The following is a 14240-nucleotide window of genomic DNA, read 5'->3' as shown; positions in this document are numbered from 1 at the left end:
GACAAACTGAAGCACAAACTTATCTTGGGATCCTCAGTCATGATGTGGCTACTGCCATGATGGAGCAGTTGGAGTTTCAGGAACTTTCCAAGTTGTGAAGGCAGAGTTGCTTCTTACACGACAGAACTGGCAGATGCCTGTCAGTCAATTCTCAAAAAGTAAGTGGCGGGAATAAGAAGCAAAGAACTAGCAATGATTATGTGGGTCAGCCGGAGGGCCTATGACTGAAGATTCTGGGTGTCAGCACTGTTGGCGGCATATCTGACCTTCTGTTTCCTCAGATGACTGAAGGTCAAATACATGGTGAGAAGGGGATCTCTGGAGCCTTGAAGTTCTGCACCCTGAATTTTTAATTGGAAAACCTCTTTTCAAGGCAAAAACATAGCAAAGGACGTTTGGAAGTATTTCGAAGAATTAATTCACATGGCCTAACTTTGTAACAGAGAAAGAAGCTGCAGGTCTCACTTCAAGTCAGCTGATGAAGCACAATCCTTGCCGCAGGCTAAGGCTGGAGGAAGGGACGGTTCACCTTGGATCCAAGCAGTCCTCAAAACTACCAGGTGCAGGCCCCCCACCCCCCCCTCCGCAATCTCTGGGCCAGGCTGCTGTGTAAGCGAGCAGGAAAATCTACTGAAACTTGACAGTGTTGACTGATGGCCTTCAGTCCTGGATGTTAACCAAATGTTTGTTATCATTGCTTTTTAACCAAGCAGTCTGTAACTCCATCTTCATGTTTAATTCAGAGAACTCTATTTCATAAAACATCAGGCTCTGGAGTTCCCCAATGGCTCAGTGGGTTAAGAACCAGGTGTCAATGCAGTGGCACGGGTGCAATCCCTGGCCCTGGGAACTTCCAAATTCCACATACAGCCAAAAAAAAATCAGGCTCCAAAGTGAGGAAGTGAGCACAATTCATGTTGCATTAATATTCCCAGCAAGCCTAAGAAGCTGCCCAGATAACCCGTGGTGAGGTGTCCCAAAGGACACCCTACAAGGAACCTGGTTGTCGAGAAAAGTGGATGATTTGGCTAATTTTTTAGAGAACTGTGCAATAACTTTTTGAGCAGTTAAATGATGTTTTAAACACAGTGGGTTGCTAAAGTTGTCAGAAGAAATATCTGGATCTAAGAAAATCTGGCAAAGCTGTCTGAATAAACACCAATTTTTTATCTATCCCAAATGTTAAGATGATTTTCCAATGTTAATTTATAGATATTTGTGCTCGAGAGGAAAAAGTGTCTGGTGAGCAGACAGCTGGCAAAGGGAAAACACATTCAGCTGCCAGGCAGGCTGTGGATATTCTAAGTGCCCCCTTAATAAAGTGCTGACTCCTCCACAGAGTACAGGCCACCCTAGCATTGATGGGCTGCTAAGCTGCTGCCAGAATGTTTCAAACTCCCTAAGTCACACTGTCTCAAGGCAACTGTAGAGACAGAGCCCCTGACCTTTAGTTCTCTCCAAAAAATTCCAATTATTTTCCTGGTCTCTCTTTTCTCCATCTTTTAACCAACTAAGGGCGTTCTGAGCGTTCACTGGTTTCCTAAGACTCTGCAATGAAATAGCTACATCCGTAGGTCAGCAATGGTTCTGAAGAAAGCATCACTTATTACGGCATCAGAGACTAGGGAATTAAGAACTTTGTGCTGTATTTCCAGCTCTTTTTCTGGCCGCACACTCACTGCTCTCTCCACCACCCACTCCCTGAGTCTGCAGGAGGAGGCGTCGCAAGAGAGGCAACGCAGGTGCTCGCCAGCCAGGCTACTGTCTGGGGGCTGCTGCCAACTGACTGCTGGTTAATGACCCATAATCACCCACTCCTCTGGCAAACAACGCCAGGCGGTGCTCCGGCCAGGCCCCATGCCCTCCATGACCTTCCAAGTCCCACCCTCAGAGATTAGCTGGGAAATCATCTTTCTCTGCTCTTTCTTAATCAATCCCTGCAGTATGTAGGACTACATGACTGAATTAAGAGTTAGGAAGGTCAAACACATTTATAAATAATAAAGGATTCACATGTTAGAAATGAGTCTGTTACTCAAAAAGCCATAAAATATCTCATTTAAATAAGATCCTTAACAAAATATACATCTTAAAAATTCAGCACTAAAGAATGCTTTTTATAACTGTTACCATTTGAGAAACAAAGAATTAAAATGCGTAAGAATTATAGACACACCTTCGCACGAAACATGCAAGAAGCATCATGATGTCTTTCTGATATTCCTCTTCTTGGTTAACTAACCGCACACCAGGGAGAGACGCAAGTTCAGATGCGCACGGCCCAGAGGGGCCCCCAACAAAGTGGCAGGGCACTCAGTGGTTTCTTTCCCGCAATAAACGACATGGGGGGAGGGGGGCTTCACCAAGAAGCACACAATCCAGCTCCTTATCCAGTCCGTTGGCATTATCAACTGTCGAACCATTTGCTCCTCTTTGCAAGAGGAGCTCCTTTAGAAGGTCCCAATAACTTCTGCTTATATTGTTCGACCAGCTGGTTGAAGCGAATTTCTGTCTTATTTCCCTGAGCTTTTTTCCTAGGCACCTACAAATGAAAGGTAAGGAAATATAAGATACTAAACATAAATATAAGTTTCAAGCATTAAAATCACCTTACCCTCAGGCCACCTGAGGGAAAAAATGAATGGGCTCAAAGACCTTGTCCACCAAAAGAGGGTCTTCCAGAGAGTGACCCCAAAAGAATCATCCATTGGTAAGAAATCAGACGAGGTATCCCTAAGAGAAAACGCCCCACTAAAACACTGTTCGGGTGTGTCAGAGGCCTCTCCTAGTCCAGCTCCCAAATGCTCAACGTGAATCTCCTCGCCGCTGAGTCAGGCCAGGGTCTGCATGGTCTCGCCAGCCCGCTCCCTCACCAAGAACACTGCTTACGGGGTTCCAGAGAAAGCTCTCTACGACATAGGATGGGCTCCATAAGATAATATGACGAACGAGAGACTTCTCAGAGACTCAGATTTCTGGAGTAAAAATGAGAAGCTAACACTTAAAAGAAAGGGACTAGGGGAGGAAAAAAGAAAGTTTGACGTTAAATGATCAAGAATACAGAACCACTATTTTCTACTAAAAGAACCAGGACTCCTTGGAAGCTAATACCAGGACTGGCAGAGAAGCAGCTAAGATGGCTGGGATATCTGGCTGTACTGGAAAGCAAGGATGCTACCAAAGACGGGGTCATGTCAGAAGGACTCAGGAGTCAACCTGAATGGGCTTCTGCTGGCCTCAGATGGGACAAGAATAATGACTGCATCTGACTGTATATTAAAACTCAAAAATCACAAGATGAAAAAAAAAATACTACTGGTCACCAGAGAGGTTGGTAGGGCACCAACCCATTACCCTGGAAACTGATTTTAAAAGAGAAAAAAATCAAGCATTTATCCTGCTTATCCTATACAATGGTATTTCATGGTAACCAAACAGCTGACAAAAAGATTCTTTTTTTCTAGAATTCTACTTAAAAAAAAAAAAAAAGCAAAAACGGGAGCTCCCCTTGTGGCTCAGCAGAAACAAATCTGACTAGTACCTATGAGGATGCAGGGCCAATCCCTGGCCTTTCTCAGTGGGTTAAGGATCTGGCGTTGCCATGAGCTGTGGTGTAGGTCACAGATGTGGCTCAGATCCCGAGTTGCTGTGGCTGTGGTATAGGCCAACGACTACAGCTCCTATTCAACCCCTAGCCCAGGAACTTCCATGTGGCACAGGTGTGGCCCCAAAAAGAAGAAAAAAAAAAAAAAAAAAAAGCAAAAGCATTGATGAAATTAGAGGATTACCACTCTGCAGCTGACACTGAGATACGGATCTAGGTAACTATCATCAATGGGACCACAGGTCCCCTAGGACCACAGGTGGGAGGTTGATGGAAGGCTTCACAAATGGAGGGAGAAGGCAGACAATCCCTAAGCCTACTGAGGAGTCAGAGCATCACGAAAAATGGGGCAACCAGACACTTGTGCATCTTATGGTGTGATGCAACTGAAAGTACACAGCACTGCCTATGAAATACTCCTGCCAAGCAAACAACTTGAATCTAATCAAGCCTCTAGATCTAAGGACCAGTTTGTAGGTAATACAGACTATGAGACGAACAAATTAAATGATAGCACAAGGAAGAAAGAAGCTAAATTCAAAATGTAATATATTCTCGGGAGTTCCTGTTGTGGCACAGCGCAAATGAATCCAACTAGGAACCATGAAGTTGCCAGTTTGATCCCTGGCCTCGCTCAGTGAGTTAAGAATCCGGCGTTGCCATGAGCTGTGGTGTAGGTCGCAGACGCGGCTCAGATCTGATGTGGCTGTGGCTGTGGTATAGGCCGGCAGCTGTAGCTCCGATTTGACCCCTAGCCTGGGAACTTCCATATGCCTCGGGTGCGGTCATAAAAAGCAAAAAAAAAAAAAAAAAAAAAAAAAAAAGTAATATATTCTAAAAGACTAAGGGTCTGGCTTCAACAACAAATTAATAGCATAGATAAAAGTAGGTGGTAAGGAAGACTGGATACTATAGGGGAAAAAAACCCAAGACCTAAAAGATTTAAACACCAAATACAGGAGTTCCTAGCAGTTAAGGATTCAGTGTTGTCACTGCCATGGCTTGGGTGTGATTCCTGGCCTGGGAACTTCCACATGTTGTGGGCGTGCCCTTCCTCTCACCAAAAACCCCCCCAATATAATGTCGACTTTGTTTGGAACCTGATTCATACTAACTAAAAAAAAGTATTAAATATATTTTGAGGCAACTGGGGATATTCTAATACAGGTTGCTTATTAGATATTAAGGGCTTCTTCTTAATTTCATTAGCTGTGATGATGACATAATGTATGTTTGTGTGTATGTGTGTTTAAGGCCTGATTGGCTGCAGAGGCACTCTGAGATACTTTTCTGAGCAATATTCCTCATTTCCACATGAGGCACATTTACAAGTGAGGTAGAATCTGCTACAATATACTCAGGAGGGAGAGGGGATTGCTAAGTAAAACAAGATACTTTTGAACTAGAGTAACTAATACATGGGGTTCATCTTAATGCCATTCTCACTTTTAGGACTGTGCATCTCTATATCCTTTAAAAAGATGCAACCCCGTACATAACTGCAATTTAGAAGCCCTTTCCTTTTGCTCAACAGATTAAGGCACAAAAGTGGCTACATCCCTGGTAGAACTGTGCCATACATACCAAACCTCGGGCCCTACAGAACTCACCTGCTTGGAAGATAATTTCTGCTTCTCTTGCTTCCAATGGTTTACCTGGGGCTTTGGCTTCTTGGGAGGGAGAGACTTCATCTTCCCTTTGTCCCGCAACCTGCAACAATACGGTCAAGGGTCACCCTGAGTTCTTCCTCTAAGTGGTACCCCTGAGGTTTTCTCAGCCCAGAAAATAAAATGCCTTTTCTTACACTGGCTTTTTCTAAGCCCATGAAAAGTCATGCTAAAAAGGGATACTGCAACAAAACATCCTAGGACTCAATATCTGTATACCTATTTTTTTCATTCTGGCTTAAAACCTCAAGGGAATCTCAAAAACCTTCATTTACTTGTAACACTTATTTTGTAAAGACCGACTTTTGTGGATAGCCACTAAGCTGTTGTCCCAAAGAGAAACTACAAGGGAACCTCAGGTAAGTGGGCCTCAGCTACCAGAGGCGGCCGGCCATCTGGACGGGAGGAAGCTCTTCAGAAGAGAAGAAAAATGGCACAAAAGCCCACGCTGGAAGGTTCCTCTGAGGCGCCCTCTGCCAGCCCTGTTCTGGCCTCCATTTGGTCCAAGAGTGAGCTCTCTGCTGATGTGGAGATACTTATGCATCAACGCTACACATGGGACTGGCACACACGAAACATCCCTTTCATCCAAACAAAAGCCACAAAGAGGAAAAAAGGCAAAGCAAAAGCAAACCCCTCAGAAGCTGTCCTGCATCTCACCTGATTTTGGGGCCTCGGTGAGAGGGGAGCGCCAGGACCTTTCTTCTCTTCTTTCCATCAGACAGCTCCACGTGCTCCACTTCGGCCTTGGTCTGGAACCCTGTCCACGATACGGAGCCCACCTTCCCCTTCTGCTCCACGGGGGCCTTGCTTTGCTCTTGCGTGTGGTTCTGAGCTGCTTTCTGTTGCTGTTTTTTCCCCATCTCTGGTGGCTCCTGCTGGGGCTCACCAGTTGCAGACTTGGATTTCACTTTTTGCTGCATAAACAAGAGAATGCCATTTTGGTTTCTGGATGAGGTTTATGTGTTGGAAATACTCAGCAGAAGAGGAGTGAGTTTGGTGAAAGAAGGAGAATTCTTCCCCTAAATAGTCAGAGATTTTAGGAAAGAGAATGCAAGTAGTTCACAGGCCCTGAAATAGTAACACAGTTTCTGGGTGGGGACCCAAAAGCACCACTTCCCTTTCTACACGCAGAAATAGAGGGAAAGCCAAAACTCAAAAGCCAGCAGAAAACAAAGGCCAGTAGCACGGGATAATTATAAAGAAAGGTGTAACAAATGTGTAAGGGAAATGAGAAGAAAGAAAAGGAGTTGCCATTGTGGCACAGTGAAAACGAATCTGACTAGTGGTCATGAGATTGCAGGTTCAATCCCTGGCCTTGCTAAGTGGGTTAAGGATCCGGCATTGCTGTGAGCTGTGTTTAGGTCACAGACGCAGCCTGGATCCTGCATTGCAGTGGCTCTGGCATAGGTCGGCAGTTGCAGCTCCAGTTCCACCCCTCACCTGGGAACCTCCACATGCCGTGAGTGAGGCCCTAAAAAGCAAAAAAAAATAAAGAAAGAAAGAAAGAAAAGAAGAAATATTTGAGGTAGTGAGAGCCGAGGATTTACAAACGTAAGGACAGACACTAAACCTCAGATCCAGGAAGCTCGGCCAACTACCAAACAGGATTAATACTAAAAAATCTACACCTTGGCATAATATATCAAACAGCAGAAAACTGAATAGAAAATCTTGAAAGAAGCCAGAGGCAAGGAAAATACCTTACCTACAGAGGAACAAAGTTAAGATTACATTGGATTTCTCTTCAGAAACCAAGTAAGCAAGAAGAGAACAGAGTCAAATATTTAATGTTTGGACGGAAAAAAATCACCAACCTAGAATTCTGTATCCATGAGAGAATTCTGTACCCACCAACCTAGAATTTTGATCTATGAACTCATCAAAACTGAAGGATTAGTAGACTCTCTCAGAGAAGCAAAAATTAAAGAAATTTATCACGGGTAGACCTTAAGAAATAATACATGAATTTACTGAGAGAGGTAACATGACAGATGTTAGAAACTCAAATCTACATAAAGAAGATTAAATGAAATAAGGAGTTCCCATTGTGGCTCAGTGGTAACAGACCTGACTAGCATCCATGAGGATGCAGGTTTGATCCCTGGCCTCGCTGAGTGGGTTAAGGATCTGGCATTGCTGTGAGTTGTGGTGTAGGTCACAGACATGGCTCAGATCTGGCATTGCTGTGGATGAAGCGTAAGCCAGCAGCTGCAGCTCGATTTAACCCCTAACCTGGGAACTTCCATATTCCATGAGTACAACCCTAAAAAGACCAAAAAAAAAAAAAAAAAAACACCAAAAAGTTAAATGAAATAAAGACAAAGAAAAGATGACCTGAGATGGAAAGCAAAAACTACATAACAGATTTAGGTGGCATTGGTGGGAGAAGAAAAATAAGATTCATGTGAAATAAATGTAGTAATTGTGTTATTCTGTCTGTACCCTGATACAACAAAGATTATATGCCTATGATGTGCCAGTCTCTGATTCTAAGCAGTCAGGGCACAGATGGATAGACCGAAGTGTCCATCTTTTAGGACTCACAGCCTAGTGGAGCTAAGACATAAAGTAAAAAACTAAAGACGATTTCAAGGAAGTTCATGAAAGTGCAAGTAAAAAAGTCTTTTGAGAGAGGTGGGAAAATGGTACTTGAGGAAGTGCAGTTGATTGATCTGAATATGGAAACTGAGAAGCAGCATCCCTGAGTCAGGGAAAAGGGACACTTTTACACAGAAAGATCAGCATGTGCCTAAGTGTAGGCAACAAATAACGCTACCTGAATTGCAGTAAATAATTCTATACCTGCAATAACAAAGCTGCCCTGAATAATCACCAGAGCCCAGGTCACCCAGGGCCGTTCTATTAACCACTGCTCCTATAGGTCATGCTCATGGTATATACCTGAAGGACACCAAAACACAGCAAATGTTTGGTATATTTACAAGCTAAGGCATAACATCAATGAGATCTGTAAGAGTTATGGTATCAAGTATAACCTGGCCTTCCATGTCCTGGGGCAAGATGGGTAAGAGAATGAGTACTGACTCTGTATGGACCATGTGGTGTGTGAGACAACTTACACTACTACCCCATTTAATCCCCATCAGCCACGTAACACAGATGATGTCAATCCTGTTTTACAAACTAGAAACCGAAGCTGAGAGGTAATAAGTAATAACTTGCCAAGGAACTCAGAAAGCGGCAGAGCCTGAGTCTGAACGTGAGTATTCCTGGCCCCAAAGTCCCTGTTCTTTCCTCTATACTCTACTAGATTACAAACAGTGCTGAAACTATCAGGCATCACACTTTGGAGCCATCCAAGAAGCAAAAAGAAGTATGGACGAGATAGCTGAACTCTATAGAACAAGTAGCACTTAATTCTGGCTATTACTTTTGACACATACATCATGAAACCCTACAGTACAAGCACTGCTCATTGCTAATAACATCAGGCTGGGTCTCCCCTCTCCTCCCTCCTCCTCCTGTGGAGCTATCACAAGCCAGGCCAGCAGAGGAGAGACAGCCGGCAGAGTTCTAGGAGACTAAGGGTAAAGGGTAACAAGGAACCTAACAAGGCAGAGACCTACACCAAGGGAGCAGAAACACAAACTGAACTGAACAAAACAAAGTCTAAACATGGCATCAAAGAAACTGTTCTAACTACACACTTAAAAAATAATAATAAGGTTTATGGGACATGCATGTTATTTACTACAATTTTAAAAAGCCCCCCACCCCAAAAAATTTCCCTTTTGTACCAGGCTGCGCTGCATCCTCATTTCCTTTATTTTAAGTTTCCTTCGATCTTCCAAAGAGAACTCCACTATCGGTCTCTGGCAGAAGGAGAAAGAAAGCCATTCATTAGATTTCTTAATCCGTGCATGCAATGAGCTGAGATGTCCCCCCCACCGCTCCCCGCCTTCTTGCAAGGCAGAGGTTGTTGCTACTTCACTCCCCTTAGAAGCCAAGGGGCCAGTTCTGCAGGCAGCCGATCCCATTCAGGGTTCCTCCTGATCATCCTACCACCCGAACGGCTGCTCACTCCCTCCCTTGCCACTCTCACCCACCACGCCAATGTGAGAGGGCTTTCTGCAAATGTCTCCCCACAGGAGGAGACTCACCTTCTGAGGCCCAAAGATTTCTGGATTGTTGTTGATGTGGCGCAGGGCGGCCAGGGCATGCTCGTGCTCCTGGAACTCTGCAAAGGCGTAGCCCAAGGACTGACCCTTAACTTTCCCATGAGCTCCTTTGAGGTCTCTCATCACCCGACACTACGAGTAGAGCAGAATAAGAAAAAAATCAGTAATTACAGGATGAAGATGCTTAACAGCTTCAGTAAGAAGTTAGGTTATGGGAAAAAAACAAAAACAAAAAACCAAAGACAAAAAACCAAAAAGTCAGGTTATTGGAACAGTCTCCATTTAGATCGTCACCAACAGAACTGTACTGGTGGGACACTTAGGAATGCCTGTCTTTATTAGAAGACACCTACCGAGAGAAGCAAACAAATGAGGTATTTTCCTGTTTTTTGAGAGTTTATAGACATCAACACACACCCACGAATAAGCATGTAAGCAAAATAAACCTTCCAAGGAAAAATTACAAAAGCTAACTGTTGAGATGACAATACATACTAGGTAAGAGGTACGTGGTACTCGAGATTGTATAAGTTAGCACTGAGGCGGAAGCGCTGTCTACAGATCTCATCACGGAAGAAAGCACTCAGAAAGGAAATTAGTGAAGAAGGAAAGGATGAAGACCTCGTGGTTTTAAATCAGAAAGACAATTCAGGGAGTTCCTGCTATGGAATAGTAGGTTAAGGATCCAGTGTTATCACTGCAGCAGTTCAGATCACTGCTGCAGTGCGGGTTCAGTCCCTGGCCTGGGAACTTCCACATGCCGCAGGTGCAGCAGAAAGGAAGGAAGGAAGGAAGAAAAAGACAGACAGACAGATCAGGCATGGGGACGATGCTGCCCAACATACAGCCTCAGGAAGAAGCTTTAGCTGCCTTTGCTCAAAGCTCAGCTCCTCTCTGATGTGACTTCCCCCGAAATCCTTAAGCTGTGAGAGGCATCCTGGAGCACCCAGGAACAGTAGGATATTTGGGAAAAACAGATCATTTACATGTTTTTATTCCTGGAAGCTAAAGTTGTCAGATAAAGTAGATATTGGAGACGCTTGGATGCTGCATTTGGTCCATGCCCATGTCTTCTCTGTGCCTAGAACTGTGCCATATGCTCTAGGCACATCAAGAAAAGCATAAAATGAGGCCCTTATCCTCAAGAGGCTTACTGTCTTACTGAGATGTTATACTTCCACATTTGAAAGGATGAAAGAGAAAATTCAACATAATGCAAATAATGTAAAACACATGTACATTTCTTTAAAAGATGACACATTTTAAATGGGCAGACCCTAAGTACTGTGGGTGTTGATGAGAGATTACACAACTGACCCCTCTGCCAGTAACATTTTGAACAGTTTTATTGAAAGTGGTATCAGCCGTGTGCTGATATTGTTCAGTCTCTCCTGTAATTCCCTAAACACCAGTACCATACGTTCTAAGAGACTTTCCAGGAGTAGGAAAACAGCTTATGCTGACGAATCAGAGCAAAGCAGATTCATAATACATATATATATATGTGTGTGTGAGACTGGGTCACTTTGCTGTACAGCAGAAAACTGACAGAACATTATAAACCAACTGTAATAGAAAACAATAAAAATCATTATAAAATTAAAAAAGAGAGAGAGAAAACTATGTCTCAATTACTATGCCAGGAACTGAGAACAATGAGCTAACACCTGCTCTCAAAGAGCTCGGTCTGGCTGGGAGCAAAGACTGACAGATAATTATAGGACAGTGTGGCAGTAGATGCTATGACAGAGGTATGCACACAGTGCTATGGGCACAGAGCAGAGGTTTCTGTACTCACTCAGAGCCTAACCAAGTCTTAGTGTAAGGAAGTTCCTATCATGGCTCAATGGTTAATGAACCTGAATAGAATCCATGAGGACGTGGGATCGATCCCTGGCCTCGCTCAGTGGGTTAAGGATCTGGCATAGCTGTGGCGTAGATCGCAGATGCAGCTTGGATCCCAGTTGCTGTGGCTGTGACATAGGCAGGCAGCGACAGTTCTGATTCGACCCCTAGCCTGGGAACCTCCGTATGTGGTGGATGTGGCCCTAAAAAGACAAAAGAACAACAACAACAACAAAGTCTTAGTGTGAAACCAGAGTTTGTCCAACACAACTACTGAAGACCCAGGTGGCTCCCTGTGCTCACCACAGGGCATTGAACCCTCTTACTACTGGGGAAGAGTCTAAATGGTAGAGATATGCTCTTCTAAAGAGCAAAGCACAGGAGTTCCCGTCGTGGCACAGTGGAAATGAATCCGACTAGTGGCCATGAGGTTGTGGGTTCGATCCCTGGCCTTGCTCAGTGGGTTAAGGATCTGGCGTTGCTGTGAGCTGTGGTGTAGGTTGTGTGGCTTTGGAAAGCAAAGAGAGGAAAAAAAAAAAAAAAGCAAAGCACACAGATTATTTTCTCTGCAAGAAAATTAACATTACAGTACCTGGTATGCTAAGAACACAGCAGGTACCCAAAAAATGCTTGCTAAATTAATTCACGACGGCAGAGACTCCCCCACATTCTGCTACAATTTTATCAGCTGTGAAAGGTAGTTCTTAAAATACGGAAATACATTTTTTTTTTAAGTCAAAACACCATGAACAGAGTTTCCTGGTGGCTCGGTGGGTTAAGGATCTAGCATTGTCACTGCTATGGGTCAAATAACTGCTGTGGCATGGGTTTGGTTCCTGGCCAGGGAACTTCTGCATGCCATGGGTGTGGCCAAAAGAAAAATAAAAAAGAAAACTGGCGAACTCAGCTTGTCTGCTGACAATGTGTCCAAAAGAAAATCTGTTGATCTGCTAGCAGCATAGCCTGAACTACACTTGATCTGACCCAGGATGAGAACGGAAGTTCCGAGGCATAGTAATTGAGACATAGTTTTCTCTCTTTTTAAAAAATTTTATAATGATTTTTATAAAATTTATAAAATTTAACAAAATTTTATAATGATTTTTATAAAATTTAACAAAATTTTATAATGATTTTTATAAAATTTAACAAAATTTTATAATGATTTTTATAAAATTTAACAAAATTTTATAATGATTTTTATAAAATTTATAAATTTTATAATGATTTTTAAAAAATTTCTCACCTCCTTGATGCGCACTCCCTTCTCCCCTCTTGTGGAACTCAGCAGCAGCTTTCTGAGCTGCTTGTCATCCACGGCCTTTGGGAGATTATGCAGGCACAGCCTGGTCCGGGAGACAAAGATATTCTGGTCCTTGAGTTTCTGATGCTTCAGCAGCTCAAACTGAAAGAACAATCAATTGTTAAATACATTACAATCCAATCCCTTTACAAATAAAAGCTCATAATTCCAACAGCAAAGAATCATAACCTATCCAATAACATATAGGAGAAAGGAGGGAAATCAACCCCTCTGCTGCTTTCTGATGCCCAGTACAGGGAAAGAAAGGTTCATGGAGCCAAGACGGTGGGCAAGTGATTAGATAGACCATGGGCTCTGGAGTCAGACTGAATTAGAAATTCAACCCTAACTGGAGAAGTCACATGAAACCATTTAAGCCTCAATAACTTCACCCGCAGAGCAGAACTATAGATCAAAATATAGTATCAATCTCTGAGTGAGGCCAAAATGAGGTAATATGCACAAAATCCCAATTTCAAACTTGGCCCAGAGCAAATAACAAAAAATATTGTGGTTAACATCTATGTCAAGCCCTTACCTACCCACCAACTCTTAACTAATTGTTTAGTCCTTCCAAAAGAAAATGGAATTTATTTAAAGAATACTTGAAAGAATGTTGCCTTGTCTCAACTCTGCCACCTTGAGGCAAAAAAAGTCAATGGCCATAGCAACAAATTCTGCTTGTTAGAGGCTCAACTATGTTACACAAAGCACAAATCCCAGGCAATCTGTCTCTAAAGTGAAAGGATGACTTTCTTCTCCTGACTTGTTTGTTAAAATTAGATCAGTAGAGAAAAGTTTTAAATTTTTTCTCTTATCAAGTCTTATTCCTGCTGCTTCATGTTTGGTGAAGGTCCTAAAAAAATCACAAAAATAAACACTCTGGAAACAAGTATTTTACGGGACTTTTTTTTTTTTTTTTTTAAAGGCCGAGCCCACAGCGTACAGAAGTTCCTGGGCCGGGGACTGAATCTGAGCCACAGCTCAACGTACGCCACAGCTGTGGCAATGCCGGATCCTTTAACCCACTGAGCTGGGCCAGGGACTGAACCTATGCCGATGCAACCACTCAAGCTGCTGCGGTCAGATTCTTAACGTGCTTCGCCACGGCAGGAACGCTCTTAAAGGGCTAAATGAAGAGGCTATCACCCCTAAACTCAACAGCGTGACTTTTCTCTCAGGAAAGGCTGTGCCTACTGGGATTTAAAAGGTATACAGTGAGTTTTTTGCTAGAAAAATCCATTTTAAGGGAAAATTAAATGTGTCACCATCACATTGTGGTCAGAAAAGGGGATACAATGCCCCCCAAAATCATATTCCCAGATGCTCACTCCAAAAAAATTCAAGAACACTATCTAGAAACTACCCAGTAAAGACATGCTGCCCTTGCTGTCACTATAGTCTCATCTCTGTCCACCGTCTTCTGCACTTTCAGGTTATATAGCTAATCCTGTCAATGACTATGAATCTTTACCACTCTAGACTGGCTTAGCTTTTTAAATATAAGCTATATAGGCAAAAGTAAAAATTCTTGGAATAGACATTACCAAGCAGCAAAGGATCTCAATAGTATCAGTTATCAGTGGAAATGCCACAATATAGTTTTCCTAAAATGATTTTATAATCTGGAGATACCACACTGCCCCCCCCAAAAAAATCAGGCATCTTCACTCTCTCAA

The 14240-nt window shown here is 43.1% G+C and overlaps 1 protein-coding gene across 1 annotated transcript in view; it reads right to left on the bottom strand.

Moving 5' to 3' along the window:
* Window positions 1–2042: 2042 nt before the first annotated feature.
* The window catches only part of RBM28 (RNA binding motif protein 28), a 34908-nt gene continuing 22710 nt past the window's right edge, over window positions 2043–14240 (bottom strand). The window contains exons 14-19 of the mRNA XM_021078708.2: window positions 12505–12663; window positions 9396–9545; window positions 9033–9107; window positions 5932–6188; window positions 5215–5314; window positions 2043–2542 (exon numbers count right to left, since the gene is read on the bottom strand). Of these exons, the coding sequence (XP_020934367.2) occupies window positions 2408–2542; window positions 5215–5314; window positions 5932–6188; window positions 9033–9107; window positions 9396–9545; window positions 12505–12663 (876 nt within the window). The 3' untranslated portion in view covers window positions 2043–2407. The remainder of the gene's footprint in view (window positions 2543–5214; window positions 5315–5931; window positions 6189–9032; window positions 9108–9395; window positions 9546–12504; window positions 12664–14240) is intronic.

This window comes from Sus scrofa, chromosome 18 (genome assembly GCF_054392235.1).
Source record: "Sus scrofa isolate SSC_HxYL_T2T_F1_AM1 chromosome 18, Sscrofa_HxYL_maternal_Yorkshire_Landrace_v2.0, whole genome shotgun sequence".
NCBI classification, from domain to species: Eukaryota; Metazoa; Chordata; class Mammalia; order Artiodactyla; family Suidae; genus Sus; species Sus scrofa.
This window is presented reverse-complemented; position numbering and strand designations above follow the sequence as displayed.